A 21254-nucleotide genomic window follows, 5' to 3' on the forward strand; every position below is an offset into this window, starting at 1 on the left:
TCAGGGCCCGGAGATATAGCACAGCGGCGTTTGCCTTGCAAGTAGCCGATCCAGGACCAAAGGTGGTTGGTTCAAATTCTGGTGTCCCATATGGTCCCCCGTGCCTGCCAGGAGCTATTTCTGAGCAGACAGCCAGGAGTAACCCCTGAGCACTGCCAGGTGTGGCCCAAAACCAAAAAAAAAAAAAAAAAAAAGACATGGAGTCAACTAGGTATTCAAGGTTCCTGGTTGACAAAGACCCTGCTGTACTCTGTATACCAGTCTTAGTATAGTTCTGGCTCCCAGAACTGGCTCCACTCTTGACTTAACTTTTATGAACTCTGATTCCATCCCCCCCCACCCCTCTGTTGCCTATGAAACTAGATTGATATTCAGGTTCTTATGACTTTGGTATTATAAAGATGGGGTGTTAAATTCACTGAGGTTACTATTGGTGGAGGAACCTAATGAACATGCTCCTTACTAAATTGACAAAAAGAAAAATGGTTTCTCAGGGTCCTTTCCCCACAATATCAGGCTTTCAGGAGAATCTTCAGCTTGAGTCTAAAATTTCCCTTAAGCCTATGAACATACTATGATCTGCTTTGTCAGATCAAGTCACACAGAAATCATGGAGAAACATTTTCAGCTAACAGTGATAAAAAAAAAACCCCACACTTCTTACAGAAGACAAAAATCAGAAAAGAAAACATATGGAATTATATACACTACAGCAATGCATTTTTGAGAAATACTTTTCACACTACAATTTTTGTTTATATTTTTGTTTGGGGCCATACCTGGCAGTGCTCAGGGGTTACTCTGTTTCTGGCTCTGTGCTCAGAAATAACTCCTGGCAGAATTGGGACACTATATGAGGTACCGAGGATTGAACCTAGAATGGTCACATGCATGACAAATTCCTACCCACTGTGCTTTTTTTTTTTTTTGGTGTTTTGGGCCACACCCGTTCGATGCTCAGGGGTTACTCCTGGCTAAGCGCTCAGAAATCACCCCTGGCTTGGGGGAACCATATGGGACGCTGGGGGATCGAACCACGGTCCTTCCTTGGCTAGCACTTGCAAGGCAGACACCTTACCTCTAGCGCCACCTCACCGCCCCCCCCCCCAACTGTGCTATTGCTCCAGCCCTCACACTATAATATAACATAAACATTTTTGGGTTCAGAGAGACAACACGAGTAGTAGAGCACATGCCTATCACGTATAAGGCCCAGACTTATCTTTGGCATCATATTTCACCCTACCCTAGAACTCCTGGTGTGGCCTCCTCCTACATGTGCATGTGCAGACACAGACACAGACACACACACACACACACACACACACACACACACACACACACACACACACACACCTTTTTCCCCTATAGTTAAAAGATTTGTAGTGTGCACAGTGAATTCACTGTAGAAGTAAAACTCTATTCAAAATAATGTTTTAGGTTATTAGGGAAAGAAGTGTCCTAACACATGTTTTTTTTTCAGATCCCCTGCTTCAACCATGTAAAACAACTACTATTTGGGGCACATTCCTAACTTTTGCTCCCCCTCAACTCCCAGTAAAAACTGTTAAACTTAGTTCTTTCCAGCTCTTTGTTGGCATCTGTTTAAGTAGTAAGGAAAACTTTTAAGATGTGCAGGAATCAAACAAGGGAACCAAAAAGGCTCGTTCATTGATCAGAGCAGCATTCGTGGGAATCCCATGACAATACTAACATGAGCACCTTTCATTGGTGCTCATAATAACCAATAATAGGGAAAGCAAAGCTGGCCATTACTGTGCAAATATCTTTGTTTCTCCTTTAAAAATAAAAAAGGGGAAAGAATCTCAAGACATACTTCTCACATTTCACAAGAAGCTTATACCAGTTAATGAATAACTGATGTGGGCCCGGAGAGATAGCACAGCAGCGTTTGCCTTGCAAGCAGCCGATCCAGGACCAAAGGTGGTTGGTTCCAATCCCGGTGTCCCATGTGATCCCCCGTGCCTGCCAGGAGCTATTTCTGAGCAGACAGCCAGGTGTAACCCCTGAGCACCACTGGGTGTGGCCCAAAAACCAAAAAAAAAAAAAAAACCAAAAAAAAAAAAAACAAAAAAACAAAATGAATAACTGATGTTTTGTGCATAGTTTTATCACATCTATTTATCTGCTTCTTTACTTACAACTTGTGTAAAAACTGCATCCCATGCCAGGCCTGAAATGTTCCAAAGCTCAGTTCTGTGAGTAAATTGCAACCAAGATTTCTATGAAAAAGATAGAAGAAAAAAAATTAGATTATTTTAGAACATTTATTCTTTGGTCTTGCTTCTAATTTCAGAGTTTATACTCTATCATGTTGCACCAGGGATCCAATCAAGGTGGTGTGAATGTAAGCCCAGCATCTTAACCCCTGTATTTTCTCTAACCTGGGTTTGCTTCTAATTTATATGTGATGAAACATAACTACAACACTTCATACACTAAAGAAACTTCACTGTGGAAGGCCTTTGCTTAAGATTTATACTTTGATGTGTATAATGTTGTGGGGGCATAAAATAAAAACTAAGAAATGCTTAATACTTAAGTTAGTTCTCTAAAAGAGGGATTAATGAATTCAGAACTATTTTCATGTTTGGACTAGATAATTATTGGGGGCTATCCAATGCATCACAAATATTAAGTAGCCTATCTGGAAGTTTCTACTCAACTAGATGTCAGTGGTAGATCTAGTAGTGTTCTGATCATTTAAAAAAATCTCAAGACATTGTCAAATGTTATGTGGGTACAAAATCATCCTGGTTAAGGATCACTGTTCTAGATTGTTCACATTGTTCTAATGAGTAATTCTTCCTTTTTAAAGCATTCTATTAAATTATTAATTGATTTGGATTTGGGGTCACACCCAGCAATGCTCAGGGGTTACTCCTGGCTCTGTGCTAAGAAATCGCTCCTGGCAGGCTTGGGGGACCAATGGGATTCCAGGAATTGAACAGGGTCTGTCCCAGGTTGGTTGCATGCAAGGCAAATGTCTTACCGCTGTGCTATCTCTCCAACCCCCTCTAATGAGTAATTCTCATAACTAATCTTTACTAGAGGCAAAGGATCTGCCATATAATTTAGTAGCTACTTAATAACTTAATATTTCAAATGTATAAGAGGCTTACAATTAAGTTTTGTAAAAGTTACACATATAATAATTTTGGGGGGGTCATGCCCGGCAGTGCTCAGGGGTTACTCCTGGCTCTGCACTCAATAACTGCTCCTGGCAGGTCTGGGGGACCATATGGGATGCTGGGAATCGAACCACCGTCCATCCTGAATTGGCTGCTTGTAAGGCAAATGCGTACCGTAGTGCTATCTCTCCAACCCAATAAAATATATCTTTAACTTACATAAACTGCACAAATGGTATTGATTCAAATGTACGTCTCTCAATAGACTGTATTTTATTGCAGGATAAGTCTCTAGGAAAAGTAAAAGAAAAATTTTGTTTCAATTTACTATCAAATATCTAATTAGTAGAAATAACTAAAAGAAATCAAAATAATATTGAATAAGTAGAACCCCAAACCCTGCTTTCATTTCTCCCAACTATAAAATTTTCATAAATAAAATAATCAATTACATTATTCTAATATTGGAGATAACCTTTCCTCAAAACAAAGGATTAGATGATTTTTATGTTCTCTAGATTGGGCTCAAGTTTTTAGCTCCATATATAATTATTATTTAATTATATTTAATAAAATTATTTCTCTTGTTTATATACCTTCCTGATTTAGTTGTTTTCCTAGACTAACATTAGAAGAAATCAAAGACACAAATGAAGTTACTCTTCTAACTTTGAACTAATACAAATTAAACTTTTCTATCAGAATAGAAATTAATTTTTTATTCAGTTTGATTCTTAATATTTCATGAATTTCACTGCTTCAGTTTGTACAGTGGTGGAACTTAAGAATACTAGATTTACTCTTGAAAAACACCCCCAACTCTTGACTAGAGTTGACTTTTTCGTGTCTGTTGATTCCAGTTAAGTCTCTCACATAGCAGCAATGGGTAGAATTATCTCCCAATCGGTCTTTCCATCTCCCCATCTCCCTATCTCCCTTTCATTCTTCCATCTTGCCACACTCAGCAGTAGTACTCAGGACTTTTACTCCTGGCTTTACAGGGATCACTCCTGGAGGTGACCAGGGGATCCTATATGGTGCTGGAGATTAAACCTGGGTTGCCAATGTGCCAGATAAGCACCTGACCCTCTGTACTATCACTTCTGACCATCTTTCCCTTTTGAGCCCACAATGCAGCCATCATATTAACATTCCAAAGTAGTTCTCGAATACCAGTCTCACTTGAGAATGTATTCAAGATGTGTATTATCAGTTCTATTCAAAATCAACTGAAGCAGTGACTGGTGTGGAACAAACCCTCTAGGCCTGTCATTGCAGGTTTGAGTGTCCTAGAGCAAAGCTGATGTACAAGGTAGTTTGGTAAGCTATTCCTGGCTTGTTCTTCAAAGCCTATAAGATCTGGGTCTGATTTTCTGTTTTCTATTGGTACTCTAGAAGTATTTAGTATTTTTCCTGTCTATTACCTTTCTCCTTTTGTAACAAGATCATTCTCAGGATGTCTGCCTGATGATACCCAATAATTCAACAATTCTTACACTGAAAAAATTTCAAATTTTGTGTTTATTTTAGAGTCACACAAGGTAGTGCTCAGGAATCTCTCATGGCTCTGTGATCAGAAATTGCTCCTAAAAGGTTCAGAGGACCATATGGGATGCTGGGGATAGAACCTGGTTGACTATATTCAAGGCAAATGCACTACCCACTGCTATAGCTCCAGCCCCTACAATTCTCTTTTTTTTTAAATAATTATTTAAGCAGCATGGTTACAAACATAAAGCATGGTTTCAATCATAAAAAGTATACCTCTCTTCACCAATGCAACCTTCCTGTCACCAATGCCCCCATCTCCCTACAAAAAAATTCTTAACACCGGAACTGTTCTCTTGATAACCTAAATATTCTCTTAATAATATTGCTATATAATTAATTTGTTTTGTTCAAGTATTTCGTCTTTGTGTTAATTTAATTCTAAATAATTCTGGAATATGCTGGTAGGCATGTGGTGTTAGAATGTTGTTGCCCCATAAGTCATGATGACTAAAATAAAAATGTTTTCTAATTGTGGGACTAACAGTATTCAAAGTAATGTAAGTCTTTAGTTTTCTTGTTCTGTAATAATTTGGGTTTAATTTTTTTTTGTGTGTGTGTGTGTGTGTTTTTGGGTCACACCCGGCAGTGCTCAGGGGTTACTCCTGGCTCTATGCTCAGAAATTGCTCCTAGCAGGCACGGGGGACTATATGGGACGCCGGAATTCGAACTGATGACCTTCTGCATGAAAGGCAAACGCCTTACCTCCATGCTATCTCTCTGGCCCCTAGTTTTTATTCCTCTCATTTTATTAAACCAACCTTAAGAAATCCTCTCTAAAGATCAAACATTTTAAAATAACAATATCTTAGATTTTACAGCTACATACAGTCTCTGGAACATATTTTAATATTTTTCCTTTAAAAACATGAACATAATTCTATCTTGCTCTTTGAGTCCTTCTTATCCCTTGAACATATATATCGCTTACTTGTTTGTTCTTTGCTTGCCCTATTTCCACTGTGGAGAAGCCCATGTTCACTCTTTAACCCCATCTCCCCTTTTCTTCTCTTAAAACTTTTTTTTGTTTGTTTGTTTTTGAGCCACACCTGGTGACACTCAGGGGTTACTCCTGACTATGCGTTCAGAAATCACTCCTGACTTGGGGAAACCATGTGGGACGCCTGGGGAAATAACCGAGGTCCGTCTTAGGTTGTTAGTACATGCTCTTTTTTTTTTTTTTTTTTTTTAGTTTTTGGGTCACACCTGGCGGTGCTCAGGGGTTACTCCTGGCTGTCTGCTCAGAAATAGCTCCTGGCAGGCACGGGGGACCATATGGGACACTGGGATTCGAACCAACCACCTTAGGTCCTGGATCGGCTGCTTGCAAGGCAAATGCCGCTGTGCTATCTCTCCGGGCCCAGTACATGCTCCTCTTAAAAAATAATTTTTTTTTTTTTTGGTTTTTGGGTCACACCTGGCAGTGCTCAGGGGTTACTCTTGGCTCTACACTCAGAAATCGTTCCTGGCAGGTTCGGAGGACCATGTGGTGTGCCAGAATTCAAACTACGGGCCTTCTGCATGCAAGGCAAATGCCCTACCTTCATGCTATCTTTCCAGCCCTCTTAAAACTTTCTAAGCAATTTTCATTCCAGAAAAACTACCTTCCTTTACTATTTTGCCTGCTGGAACTCTTCCCTCAGAGGGAAAGACAGTGGACCATGACCACTCAGGCTGAGATAAGGAAGCTTTTCCATTCCTGCTGTTGTAGGCAGAAAAAGGGAGGGGTCCCTGGAAATCGTGCTTTTGGGGAATACTAAAACTTCAGAAGAGATTCCTATCCCTGAAGTAGCCCAAGAGCCTGAAAGACCACATTCCTTTGAAATACAAATCCTGAGCTCTTTGAGGAGGAGAAACTGAGGCACCACCCCATGCAGAAATCCAAAGCCCCACCCAGACAAGGGTAGACCTCTCAGGAAATGAGAAGCTGCAGAAGACTCTATGAGGTTATGAAGAGATCCACCACTGCAAAGGCTTTCCTGCGACAATGCCCAGATTAACTTTTAGGAAAGCAAAACTCCAGGAGAAAACACCCACTGGGGTAACTGTACAAACTCTCCTCCTGAAAGGCATTCAGGGCTTCTCTCCAAGCCTGTGTCCTCCCATCAATGCAGGCTCACTTCCTATGTCTGTTCCTTTGTTTATTTCTTCTCTGGAGAAGCTTGTGTTCACTCTCAAACAGACACCTTTCTTTCTCTCCCCACACATCTTTAAATTTCAATAAATGTATTGAATCTAGTGCTCTGGGGCTTCTCCAGTGCATCTCTGGGGTCAGGTAACAGGGATCCCAGAACTGTGTTCTACTGGGGATCCAACCTGGGCCTTCTGCATGCAAAGCATCAAACTTACCATTTGAGCAATCTCCTCAGTTCACTGAAAAAATTCCTAAGTTGGGGGCCGGCGAGGTGGCGCTAGAGGTAAGGTGTCTGCCTTGCAAGCTCTAGCCAAGGAAGGACCGTGGTTTGATCCCCCGGCGTCCCATATGGTCCCTCCATGCCAGGGACAATTTCTGAGTGCTTAGCCAGTAACCCCTGAGCATCAAACGGGTGTGACCAGAAAAAAACAAAACAAACAAACAAAAATTCCTAAGCTAATGGGCTATATAAAATTGGACCGTGGTGGGCTGGATTTGATCCCCGGGACATAAAGAAACTCTCTATGAACATAAAGGAAATCGTATATTAGCACTTACATTAGGTTCATATGGATGTCTCAGAGATATCATTACTTTTTCTCTATTGGTAACATTTGAAAATTTTTGTTGTGAGTCAGATCATTTTTATTGATTAAAACTTGCTTAGAAAGATGGGGGAGGTGCTAATGTATTAGGTATGAGAAAGAACAAAATCAAGAGAACACACATTTCTCCAGAATGAAAAAAAAAAAAAAAAAAAAACAAGCAAAGAGACATAGAAACTAGCAAGCAAAGTATACAAGATCAAAGGGAAACATGGGCTTAAAGAGCAGGCTTGCTTTCATAATCTTGAAAATGCAAAGGAAGCTTTTAGTGTTAGAGATGTCATTAAAGGTATTTAATGTTGGGGCCGGAGAGATAGCATGGGGGTAAAGCGTTTGCCTTTCATGCAGGAGGTCATCAGTTCGAATCCCGGCATCCCATATGGTCCCCCGTGCCTGCCAGGAGCAATTTCTGAGCCTGGAGCCAGGAATAACCCCTGAGCACTGCCGGGTGTGACCCAAAAACCACACAAAAAAAAAAAAAAAAAAAAAAAGGTATTTAATGTTACAATAAAAAAAAACTGTAGAATTGTGTTACCAGGAAGAAATTCTAAAGATGATCTAACTTGCATCCCTTATTTGATAAACAATATAGCAAAAAATCATAAATAATTAACTTACAAATACTGAAGGGGTAGCAGGCCTTCAAATGTATCCTTATGTAATTCAGTCAAAGAATTGCCACTGAGAATTCTGAAAAATGAAAAAGTTATTTTTGGATCAAAATGCAAAATAACTATGACTATTTATTACATAGGACTAATTCCTACCCTGGGGGGCATCCTAAATAAAAGTGCTATCTAGGGGCCGGGCGGTGGCGCTGGAGGTAAGGTGCCTGCCTTGCCTGCGCTAGCCTAGGACGGACTGCGGTTCAATCCCCCGGCGTCCCATATGGTCCCCCAAGAAGCCAGGAGCAACTTCTGAGTGCATAGCCAGGAGTAACCCCTGAGCGTCACAGGGTGTGGCCCAAAAAAACCAAAAAAAAAAAAAAAAAAAAAGTGCTATCTAAATACCCTAATTCTTGTTTACATTTGGGAGAGTCATGTCTGCTTAAACTCAAATCTTGATTATATCCAAAATTATGTCCGTAATGTACATGAACACAGCAATCTTCTCTTCATACCAAGTTACACGTTTAAAGCTTATTCTCTAAGTCATAAAGTCTGTTAGATTCGAATTTTGGGTGACACCAGAACCATGGGGGCTGCCATTCCCTCCTCCTCTCTTCCCAAACATTACTCTGCAAGTCCATAAAGAATGGAATTAAGACCGAAAGGAAAGCCTTAACTATTAGCCACATTAAATTTTTCCTGAAAAGTAAAATGTGCACAAAATGCATGTGACATAAATATTCAAGAATAATTGAGGGGGCCAGGAGAGATAGCACAGCGGCGTTTGCCTTGCAAGCAGCTGATCCAGGACCAAAGGTGGTTGGTTCGAATCCCGGTGTCCCATATGGTCCCCTGTGCCTGCCAGGAGCTATTTCTGAGCAGACAGCCAGGAGTAACCTCTGAGCAACGCCGGATGTGACCCAAAAACCAAAAACCAAAAACCAAAAAAAAAAAAAAAAAAAAAAAGAATAATTGAGGACAGAGCAATAGCACAGAGGTAGGGTACTTGCTTTGCATAAGGCTGACCCAGGTTTAATCCCTCCTGGCATCCCACATGGGTCCCCCACCTTTGCCAAGAGTAATCTTTGAGCATAGAAACAGGAATAGGCCTTGAGCAGTTATGGGTATAGGCCATAGGCCCCCAACCAAAAAAAAAAAAAAAAAAGAGAATGATACCTCCCCTTTGCCACTTGACAAGAAACACTGCCATAATGCCAGAGGCCCAAGTGTGCCCAATAATCACAGCCCTTCTCAGATACCACAGTCAATCACTACCCTAACTTCAGAGTCAATTTGCTTGTTTTTGGTTTGTTGTTTGGGTTTTTTCATGATTTTGTTTTTGGGCCATACCCAGCACTACTCAGGGTTTAGGGATCACTCCTGGCAGAGCATGAGGGACCCTTTGGGATCATGGGAATGAATTCTGGATCAGTTATGTGCAAGGTATGGGTCTTAGATACAATACCTTATCTCCAGCATTCTCTGGCAACCCCTTTTATAAGTAAAATATTGGGATGAAAAATCTCCCTTCCCATATAACAAAGCAACAGGTGTATATAATATGATTTATATTTTAAAAAGGCACATTAAATTATGATATATAAGGAAAATAAGAAAAAATAAACTTTAAAAAATCAATGACGTATAATCTTAAAATGTACACTGAGAAAAATAACAAGAGAGAATGGGGCATGATTCGCAGCTTTTCCTGGTAATATTTCCTGATTGATGCCCATGTCAAGTTAGAGTGTGTGAATATTGAGGTATCACAGTGTAGAACTAAAGACTTCATTGTGGAAGAAGGTTCTCCTCCTGAGGGTTTACATCTGGCTCTATGCTCAGAAGTCATATTTGGTTATTCTTGGAGGACCATATGCGATGCCAGAGACTAAACTGGATCGATTGCATGCAAGTAAAACTGCATTAATCCCTATACCATTTCTCCTAGCCCAAGATTATACATGTTTATTTGTGGGTTTGTTTTGGGGGCACACCTGACAGTGCTCAAGACTGACTCCTAGTTCTGTGGTTAGAGATCATTCCTGGTGGTTCTCAGAAGGTCATATGTGGTTCCACAAATTTAGATTAGGGTTGGCCATGTGCAAGACAAGCACTTTAACCCCTACACTATCTCTCTGGCCCCCAATATAATGTAGTTTTAATTAATGGGGTCCCTTTTATAACATTATTTATACAGCATAGTTAAATATTTTAATTTTTTTTCAGTTTATTTATTTGGGGGGGGGTCACACCCAGCGGTGGCACTCAGGAGGTACTCCTGGCTCTACGCCAGGAATCGCTCCTGGCAGGCTCGGGGGACCATATGGGATGCTGGGATTCAAACCACCATCCTTCTGCATGCAAGGCAAACACCCTGCCTCCATGCTATCTCTCCGGCCCCAGCACAGTTAATTTTTTTAAATAGAATTAATACATTTAGCCAAGAAATGAAGTTTAGATTAAATGTCAGTTATAGAAATAATACCTTCCCAAAAGAACCTTCACATAAGTAACTATATGAAATAAAATGCATTAAATCTTGACAACTCTACATATCATTTATGACAGATGAAAATTAAAAAATGAACTTTAGGAAATCAGTTACAACCAAATCTAAAATTCTTCAAGCCATGAGAATATCAAAACCAAGCATAAACTTACATTTTGGAGATATTCATATTTGGCTTTCATTGAGGCAATTTCTAAATTTTACAATGTTTATTCTTTCCTTTTTGGGGGGTGACGTGAAGGGTTTACTCCTGGATCTGAGCTCAGAAATGGCTCCTGGCTTGGGGGACCATATGGTACACTGGGGGATCAAACAGAAGTCTGTTCTGGATCAGCCGAGTGCAAGGTAAACACCCTACCGCTGCGCCATTACTCCTGCCCCTACAATGTTTATTCTTTTTTTTTTTTTTTTTGATTTTTGGGCCACGGACGCTCAGGGGTTCCTCCTGGCTATGCGCTCAGAAATCGCCCCTGGCTTGGGGGGACCATATGGGATGCCGGGGGATCGAACCGTGGTCTGTCCTACGATAGTGCTTGCAAGGCAGACACCTGACCTCTAGCGCCGGCCCCACAATATTTATTCTTAAATTTTTTTTTTGTTTGTTTTTTTGGGTCACACCCGGCAGCGCTCAGGGGTTACTCCTGGCTCCATGCTCAGAAATTGCTCCTGGCAGGCTCGGGGCACCATATGGGATGCCTCGATTCAAACCAATGACCTTCTGCATGAAAGGAAAATGCCTTGCCTCCATGCTATCTCTCTGATCCCTATTTGTAATTTTTATACTTTGGTCAATCCTCCTACCCCTGTAACTTACAGGGTTTTTTTTTTTTAATTAAATATACCTATAAATAAAATTGGCTGTTCTAAAATGTTTTTTTTTCTTTTTCAGTTTTTTCAAAGAAGTCATCAATATTTGTGATTATATGTATCTGCATTTATTTTATGATTTATTTGTAAATTATCTCATTGAGAGGTAATCAGATCAATGATCTACTACTTTGTTCTTGTACCTATGTCCCACCCCAAACAGTTTCTAGCACACTAAATATTTGCTATATGAATTTCAGTAAATAAAATATATATTTACATATACTATTTATATTTAGAACTATTATAACCAAAAGAGGTTGCTTTGGAACATAAAGGGGAAATACATTTTATCAGAGGTATTGAGCTTAAAAATGCATACCAAGGAGCTGCTTATGATCCAGTCATTTTTTATATTCATATTTGGAGACTATACTCACAGTTGCTCAGACCAACGGTATGACTTCCATATATTTTCATCAATGTAAGAAATAGAGTTTCCATGGAAATTTCTGTGAAGAAAAAAAAGTTCACAGACTTGAATAGGTAGGAAAAGAAGGAATAGATACAAGCAAAAGAATTATGATAGCATTTGGGGAATATTCTATCCAGAAAATATCTAATTCTACAGCTACCGACTTTCCATTTTGTCCAATTAAAAACATAAAGTGGGACCACCAGTCAATGAAGCATCTCTTCAGAATCTGAACTTCTTGCTTCTACTTCTAGAGTAGATAAAATAATACCAGTTAATTTGCATTTATTTATTTATTTTGGTTTTTCGGGCCACACCCGTTTGATGCTCAGGGGTTACTCCTGGCTAAGCGCTCAGAAATTGCCCCTAGGGCAGGCAAGGTGGCGCTAGAGGTAAGGTGTCTGCCTTGCAAGCGCTAGCCAAGGAAGGACTGTGGTTCGATCCCCTGGCGTCCCATATGGTCCCCCTGAGCCAGGGGCAATTTCTGAGCGCTTAGCCAGGAGTAACCCCTGAGCATCAAACGAGTGTGGCCCGAAAAAACAAAAAAACAAAAAAAAAAAAAAAAAGAAAGAAAAAAAATGCCCCTGGCTTGGGAGGACCATATGGGACACTGGGGATTGAAACACAGTCCTTCCTTGGCTAGCGCTTGCAAGGCAGACATCTTACCTCTAGCGCCACCTCACCGGCCCCAGTTAATTTGCATTTAAATAATTTTTCCAAGCTCACATCTATTGTAACCCGTTACAAATCAATTAAGAGTATACTTTTATAATTGTAATATGTAGGAAAATGACAAAATTAGCAGCCAATAAGTGTTAAGAAACTATCCCAGGGAACACCAGAACTTTGGGTTCGTGCTCTCTGTTGAACTTTCTAGATAATAAAAATAGGGAAATTAGAAATTAGAAAAGAGGAGGACTAGTGTGGAAAGAGATATTCATTGGAAAAAGAACAAATCATTAAGTATTATCTTCAGTAGGAGTGGGAATGTAAAGGAAAAGAGACTAGAAGGAACAAAACACAAGAAGGCAATAACAACAGTATCGCCAGTGATCATACAAGTAGTAGGGAGGGTAAGTGGGATTTTCATATCTTATTCTATTTACTGATCTATTGTAATAATGAGAATGTGCCCATGAATTGACAGCTATGTAGCTGCACAAAGTTTTTATTTGGAGGGAGGCACACTTAACGTTGCTTAGGACTTATCCCTTGCTCTGCAGTCAGCGGTCACTCATGGCAGTGTTTGAAGGACCATATAGAATGTCCTGTACAAGGCAAGCACCCTGCCATTTAATAAGCACCCTGTTTCCATTTGATAAAGCACAATTTCTCTCTAATTACAACCTAAATTGAATTTGTGTTAGCTCTATGCAGTTTTCCTTGACTTCCACCCCTATGGATTCCATACATTTCTATGCTTTTATTTATTTATTTATTTATTTATTTATTTATTTATTTATTTATTTATTTATTTATTTATTTGAGGAGGGGTTGAGCCACACCAGGAGGCAGTCAGGGATTACTCCTGGCTCTGTGCTCAGAAATCACTCCTGGCAGACTGGCGGGGGGACGGGACGGGGACCATATGGGATGTTGGGGATTGAACTTGGGTTCATTCCAAGTTGGCCATGTGCAAGGCAAATGCCCTACCACCGTACTGTCACTCTGGCCCTATTCTTTTTTGGGGTGGGCCACACCTCGTGACACTCAGGGGTTACTCCTGGCTATGCACTCAGAAATTATTCCTTGGGCCAGAGAGATAGCATAGCAGTAGGGCATTTGCCTAGCACGCATCTGATTCAGGACAAACCTGGGTTTGATTCCTGGCATTCCATGTGGTCCCCAAGCCTGCCAAAAGTGACTTCTGAGTGCAGAGTCGGAGTTATCCTAGAGCACCGTCAGGTGTGCCTCCCTCCAAAAAAAAAAAAAAAAAAAGATAAGAAAAGAAAAAGAAAAAGAAAAAAAGAAAAGAAAATCGCTCCTAGTTTGAGGGACTATATGGAACACCAGGGACAGAACCAGGGTCAGCCAGTGTGCAAGGCAAATGCAGTACTGCTGTGCTATCACTCAGGTCTCACTCTGTGGCCCCATTCTGTCTCTTTTAGTACTTGATTATATATCAATTTTTTTGGATGCATTATCCCTTCTCAGAAGCATCATGTACTAGAAACAATGTCATACTCATGTGGTCCCCACAATGCTAGTTGTGGAAAATGAGAGCTTTATATAGGAAGCCAGTGTGCAAAAATAAATTCTGAAATGACATTAAGAATAATAAGAGGACCCGGAGAGATGGCACAGCGGTGTTTGCCTTGCAAGCAGCTGATCCAGGACCAAAGGTGGTTGGTTCGAATCTTGGTGTCCCATATGGTCCCCTGTGCCTGCCAGGAGCTATTTCTGAGCAGACAGCCAGGAGTAACCCCTGAGCACCGCCAGGTGTGGCCCAAAAACAAAAAAAAAAAAAAAAAAAAGAAAAGAAACAAATAACATTCATGTATATGCTAGTTACTGATAATAGGTATTTATATAGATGTCATAGTATTACTAGTTTTATTGCAATTTGACCTGAGAGGTCTTACAATCAACTTCTCCATCATCTTGGCCCCATTCCTATAAGATATTAAAGTTGTTAGAGAGTATTAACTTTATAATATTAAAATGTACACATATTACAACAATCCTAAGATAATTTATCCTAAGATAATAATTTATCCTAAGATAATAATCCTAAAATAATTTATCATAATCCCTATTTAAAGTGAAGAGAACTGAGGGCTGACACGACCAAAACTGGGTTTGGTCACCGGCATTCCATATGGTCCCTTGAGCCTACCAGGAGTAATTATTGAGGGCAGAGCAAGGAATAACCCAAGAACCTCCAGGTGTGGCCCCAAACCAAAACCAAAATTAATTAATTTAAAAAAAAGGAGCTGAGTTACAGATCTAAACAACTTGCCCAAGATTACAAGGCGAACAAATGATCAACTCGGTAGTCTGGTTCCAGAATTTATGTTTATGACCACATGGTTGTATCACCACTAATGAAAGATAAGTTGGGACTAGAGAGATAGTACAGTGATCAGGTGTTTGCCATGCACATAGGATGGATGTGGTTCAAATCTCATCATCCCATATGGCCCCCATATGGTCAGGAGGGACTTCTGAGCACAGAGCCAGGAGTAACCCTTGAGCACTGCCAGGTGTGACATAAAATAAAATAAAATAAATAATAAAATATAACTAAAATAAAATTTATAAAATAAAACAAAATATAACTTAAATAAAATTAAATAAAATAATAAAATTAAAAAAGAAAATAAAGAAAACAAGATAAGCATATACTTAAAAAATGAGCTAAAGGGGAGAACACTACTTAAAGAACTGGATGGATAAAGTGGTTAAAAATGGGTTGAGGGTGGGGATGGGGAAAATGGGTTGAGGGTAAGATGAAACAGGTGGGGCCGGGTAGGTGGCGCTGGAGGTAAGGTGTCTGCCTTGCAAGCGCTAGCCAAGGAAGGACCTCGGTTCGATCCCCCGGCGTCCCATATGGTCCACCCAAGCCAGGGGCGATTTCTGAGCACATAGCCAGGAGTAACCCCTGAGCGTCAAACGGGTGTGGCCCAAAAACCAAAAAAAAAAAAAAAAAAAAAAAAAGATGAAACAGGTAAGGGAATAGGAGCAATTATCAGCAAAAGACCAGAGAAGAGAAAGCAATAGTTAAGAACGAGTATATCTTTTACTAACAACAGATAAAAGTAGAGAACCATTGAATGTGGGCAGGGGAGAAAAGGAAAGCACAGGAAGACCTTAAAGAAAAGGCCACTGTGTCATAGGCAGAATGTAGAGAACAGAGAGAAGGAAATTCTTACAGGATGGTGAAGGTGTTGCGGTTGTTGGGCTCTGGCAAGGGCACTCTGTGGAGCCTCCTCTTTGGACTGAAACCAGTACATGACAGTGTCTCCTCTGTGCAGGTACAGCGCTCACATATTTTGATGTGCGTGGAGACATTCTGTTGCAGTTGCTCATGTGAAACAGTGTGTGATTTTTCTGAGTTATTTCTTACAGGATGCATAACTGAAGAGTGAACTGAAGAGGAATGAACTGTCCTAGATGACTCTGGTTGTGGAGTGACTTCCGAAGGTACAGATGTGTGGTTACCCCAATCAGTCTGCTGTTGCTCAACCTGTTCTTCGGGCGTTGCCTCAGAAGGGCTTGTCAGAGTGCTACTTGTCAGAACTGTTACCTCATCTTCTTTTGGGGGCTTTGAATACGGAGTTGAAGTCTCTGATGTGGTTGGAGCTGTAACCTCCAGATCAGTCTGCCCTTGCTCAACCTGTTCTTCGGACGTTGCCTCAGGAGGGCTTGTCAGAGTGCTACTTGTCAGTACTGTTACTTCATCTTTTAGGGGCTTTGAAGCCTCAGCTGAAGTCTCTGACATGGTTGGAGTTGTGACCAAAGACTCCAAAGTCTCTGCATTGGGCCCTTCAGTTGCGTTAACACCCTCGTCTATAAGTGGAAATATGACTTCACTCAGGTTTGTATAAGGACTCAGAGGCTGCAGGGAAAGTGCCATGTCAGCAGATTCAGTAGTGTTTGAGGCTGTAGTTTCCACCACCTCTTCAAGAGTTACACTTCTGGGATAATTTACAGAAGACTGGTCTTGATCACTAGCTTGAGTTGTGATCTCCTGCGTGGTAACCTTAGGCGTGGTCGTCTTCTTTGGGGTTAGAGATTGGTCTCCCTCAGTTGATTGTGCTATTGTAGTAGTGGCCTGGGCTGATGATGGATGCTGAGTTGGTGCTGGAACTGTTGAGTCTGTACACTCTGAAACTTGCATCACAATATCAGTAGTTAGCTCTGAAAGCTCTGTGAGGGTCTCTTGCATAGGTTCCAGGCCAGAAGTAACTGGACTGGTACTGCACAAATCTGAAAGCTGAGTTTGATTCTGTCCTGAAGGTACAGCCGTCCCCTCACTCTGGGCTGTAAATGACTTTGAAGTCTTCGTAGTTGCATTCTGCTGGCCTGAAGTTATTTCTGTATTCTCAGAGCAGTCTGGAAGTGAAGTTGTAACCGCCTGGGAAGTTGGACACAGTTCTGTCTTTTCAGAGGACTCTGGGAACTGAGCTGAGGTCTCCTGCGTTGGAGATGATATCGTCTCATTAGGAATTCCAGATGTAGTTGGGACCTCCTGGGAGGCTGGAGATTGTGATTGGTTCTCCTGGGGAGCAGGAGATGCTTCTATCAACTCAGACTGAGTTGTGTTTTCTTCATTGGGTAAAGGAGACTCATTTGGATTTTCCTGAGAGGTTGAATACTGGGGTGCCTCCGTGTGAGCTGCAAATCTTATCTTTGCAATAATCTTTAGAGGTGGATTCAAGACCTGCTCAGCAACAGATTTTTTAAATTTAGAGGGTGCTGATGGGACAGTTTGGGCCTCCTGTTGAACTGAGGAAGATTCCACCTCCGGAGGATCTGGAGTCTGAGGTATGGCCTCTTGTTGCCCCAGAGAAGATTCAACAGAGTTGACTGCTTGCTGAACGGAGTCTTCCTTGTTTATTGGAGGTTTGATCTTAGTAGTACCCTTCATCCCTATCTTGATTTTAGATGATACTGAAAGCTGAGCTTCACTCAGATCTAGAGATGAATCTGTCACTTCCTGATATTCTGGTGGATCTGAAGGTGGATCTGCTTGTTCATTTTGGGACACCCTTGTAGGCTTTGGATGCTTAAGTAGGCCCTCCTGATGATTTTCAGGAGACTTAAGTTCTTTAGGTTCAGTTGGCACTCTCTGATGGATTGCAGAAGGTATCACCATTGCTGTGGGGGATGAATACTGACCTGGAACATCTTCTTGGAGAGCCAAAAGTCCTATCTTCCGAGGGGAAACTATAGGCTGAGCTATGGTCTCTCGTCGGTGTAGATGTTTGACTTTGCTTGTAAACCCCAGAGATTGGTCTGAGGTCCCCTGCTGTGATAAAGGTCTAATCTCATGTGGATACTGAGCTAAGGACTTATGTTGCGATAAAAGTCTGACCTTGGGAATTTGAGGGTGCTTAGCTGGGGCCTCATTCTGGGGTAAAGGTTTTACTTTTGAAAGGGAGACTGAACGAGTTGTGGTTTGGTCTGGAATTGGAGAATGTCCTGCCTGTGCGCCAGGGTGTACAGTCACAGTAACAGCTACATTTATAGGTTTGACCATAATACCAGGGTGTGGATGTTGAGCATGATGGGGACCTGGTGAAATTGTTGTCTCCTGTTTCTTTGGAGTCTGGGTGGGTCTCTCCTTTTGGGCTGTATATTCTGTCACTACAGTAGATTCAGTAGTCTTTACCTTAGGGGGTGTACTTTGCTGAGTTGAATTTTCTACCTTAGGATGTGCAGGAAGCTTAAGTATGGCTTCCTGCTGGGTTACAAAAGATGAAATTGTCTTAGTATGTTCAAATTTCACAGATTTATGATGAGGAGCTTGATGCTTCCTTGTAATTTGAGGTATCAACGGATGACTTTTTGATTTTTTATGTTTGAAATCAGAATCCCAAAATGTTGGGAACTGAGTTAGAAGATGAGGGCTTACTGGACCCTCTTGAGTGGTTAAGATGTAATTATCATGGTCACCTGTAAATTGGGTAGATTGATCCATGGACATAGGAAGTAATTCTTCTGAATTTTCTGATTGATCCTGGGCCTCCTGCAGAACTGATGAAGATTCTTCCAACTCAGAATGTTCAGTGGTTTCTTTGTGAGGCTCATTCAGGTCTGATGGAAATGTAGTCATGCCAGAGAACCCAGGGAGTCCTGGTGTATTATTTTGGGCCTCTGTCAGGATAGATGAAGATTCTGCTACATCAGAGATCTCTGGGGCTTCATTTTGGGCCTGCTGCTGGACTGATTCGGGCAGCAGAGAAAGCTCTGGAGCTGGAGCTTGGGTCTCCTGGACTGAGGATTCAATTTCATCATTGGCCTCTGGAGTTGTGGTAACTACCACAGTAGTGGGCTTACTAGTGACATGGGGCAAGTTTGAGAGCTGAGCTTCATTTTTCAACTGAGCTGGGGTCTCTTGAGAGATGGAAGAAGACAATTGTGGAGGCTGAGCTGGGGCTATCTCCTGGATTGGAACAGGTTCAACCTCAATAGTTATCTCTGGAGATATGTAAACTGTTCCATCTTCAGGCTTAGCAGTGACAGTAGGTATGTTTAAGTGTGGCACTTCATTCTTACTTGGAGATGGAACATTTTCTTGGGGATGCAGAAATGGTTGAGCAAAGGACTCCGCAGATGAGTCTGGAGGTTGAGCCTGTGCCTCCTGCTGCATTGAAGAAAGTTCAGTCTCATTACCGATCTCTGCAGATAAGGTAATTGTCACGTCCATAGGTTTACCCGTGACACTGGGCAAATTTAAAGGCTGAGCTTCATTCTTACTTGGAGGGGGACTATTTTCAGGATGGCTTAATGATTGATCTACAACCTCCGCATTTGGCTCTATAGGCTGTGTTGGTGCCTCCTCAGGTTTCTCTGGAGGTTGAACCTGAGCCTCCTGCTGAACTGGAGAAGTTTGAATCTCATCACTCATCTCAGTAGAGATGGTGACTGTCACTTCCACAGGCTTGGCAGTGGCTATGGGCATGTTGAAGTGCGGAGCTTCATTCTGATTTGGAGACGAAACATTTTCTTCAGGATGCAGTGATTGAGCAACTGACTCCTCAGATGGCTCAGGAGGCTGAGCCTGGGCCTCCTGCTGAACTGGAGATTCAACATTACTAACATCTGGAACTATGGGAACTGTTGCATTCACAGGTGTAGCAGTGACATCGGGCAAGTTTAAGCCTGGAGGTTTATTGTGACTTGGAACATTTTCTTCAGACTGTATAAATGGTTGAGCAACGGGCTCCCCTGATGAGTCTAGAGGTTGACCCGAGACCTCCTGCTGCATCAGAGAAGAGTCAACATCGTTGCTCACTTCTGCAAACATGGTCATGGTCATCTCTGTAGATTTAGCAGTGATACTGGCAACAGTTAAGGGTGGCACTTCATTCTGATTTGGAGGTGGAACATTTTCTTCAGGATGTAGGAATGACTGAGCAACATCTTCCCCAGGTGGCTCAGAAGGCTGAGCAAGGGATTCCTGCTGGACTGAAGATTCATTGACCTCGGGGATCTCTGGAGCTTGAGCCACTGCCCCCTGCGGAATAGCAGATTCATCCTTCTTAGGGTTCTCTAATGGCTGAACATTGGCCTCCTGCTGGGCTAAAGATTGCTCATTCTCAAGGCTTTCTGCAATCTGAGTTAGATTTAGTCTTCCCAGCTGACTAGAAGTTTCACTCTCATTGATGACCACGGTAGTCATAGTGATTTGCAGAGAGGCAGTTTTAGTGGTGGCAAGAGATAGATTTGAACGATGGGCTTCATTTTGGTCTGGAGAGTGTACATTTTTATGTCGGTTCTGTACAGGTTGAGGTACAAAATCCTGAGAGGGCTCTGAATTATGAGTGACCAGCTCCTGAGGCATGGATGAAAAGTCCTTTCCCTCAGAAACCAGGGTAGGCTGAACTAGGGAGTCAGGCATGTCTGAAGCAGTATCAAACTCTTCAGGAATATTTGACAGTTCATCTGGGCTCTGATCTAAAGGTTTTGATTCCTCGGAAGACCCTGGGATTGCAGCTGGGGTCCGCTGTGTGTTTGCTGAAATTCCAGCGCTCAGACCCCCAAGGGGGAGCGGTCCTACCTCTCCAAAGGGTTCTGAATGCTGAGGCTGGAGTGAAAAAGATTCCATCTCAGGGGTGATCTGTGGCTGTTGCTCTGAATGTCCCACTACACCCATAGGCTCACTCCCCTCGGGATAAAAGATATCCATACCGGAATCTAAGTAATCGTCCTGCATCTGTTGTGGACGGTGATGTCTCTTTGTAGAGTGTCTGGGTGTTCTGACCGCTTTAGCATCGCTTTGAAGGCCGACGAGATTTGCAGGCGGAAATAGGAACTTTCCTTGCTTTGAATTCGGCCCTTCTAGAGGCGGAGCGGGTATGTCAAGTAGCCGGGGCGGGGCCAACATCCGGGCTGGAGTGGAGATGGTCCGGTAATGAACGCCCCCCGGCTCAGCCCGGGGTAAAAGCTCATGGGGTGAATCAGGTGGAAGATTAGAGGAGGAACCAGAAGACCAGGGCCCTGTGGGGTTATCGGACCCTATGATTGGATACAGGGCCCAGCCCGGAGGCTGAGCTAACAGGATCAGGAGCCACAATGGTTGCCACCGGAGAAAGAGACGTAGGGCCCAAGGTGGTAGCCAGGACATGAAGTATGGAGGCTCCAGGGTGCTGCCACTCAGGCCAATAGGGCGCCGGTGTCCTGAGGGGAGCCCAGCCGTTATGGCAGCCCCCCACTGCGGGCATCCACTAGCACTTAGTAACCACGCGCA

The 21254-nt window shown here is 42.1% G+C and overlaps 1 protein-coding gene across 1 annotated transcript in view; it reads right to left on the bottom strand.

Moving 5' to 3' along the window:
* Window positions 1-20186, bottom strand: part of LOC126001028 (leucine-rich repeat-containing protein 37A2-like) — a 46794-nt gene extending 26608 nt beyond the window's left edge. Inside the window, exons 1-6 of the mRNA XM_049768200.1 lie at window positions 19178-20186; window positions 15712-15889; window positions 11805-11876; window positions 8059-8130; window positions 3372-3443; window positions 2163-2243 (exon numbers count right to left, since the gene is read on the bottom strand). Coding sequence (XP_049624157.1) covers window positions 2163-2243; window positions 3372-3443; window positions 8059-8130; window positions 11805-11876; window positions 15712-15889; window positions 19178-20186 — 1484 coding nt within the window. The remainder of the gene's footprint in view (window positions 1-2162; window positions 2244-3371; window positions 3444-8058; window positions 8131-11804; window positions 11877-15711; window positions 15890-19177) is intronic.
* Between the last annotated feature and the right edge of the window lie 1068 nt (window positions 20187-21254).

This window comes from Suncus etruscus, chromosome 1, assembly GCF_024139225.1.
Source record: "Suncus etruscus isolate mSunEtr1 chromosome 1, mSunEtr1.pri.cur, whole genome shotgun sequence".
NCBI lineage: Eukaryota > Metazoa > Chordata > Mammalia > Eulipotyphla > Soricidae > Suncus > Suncus etruscus.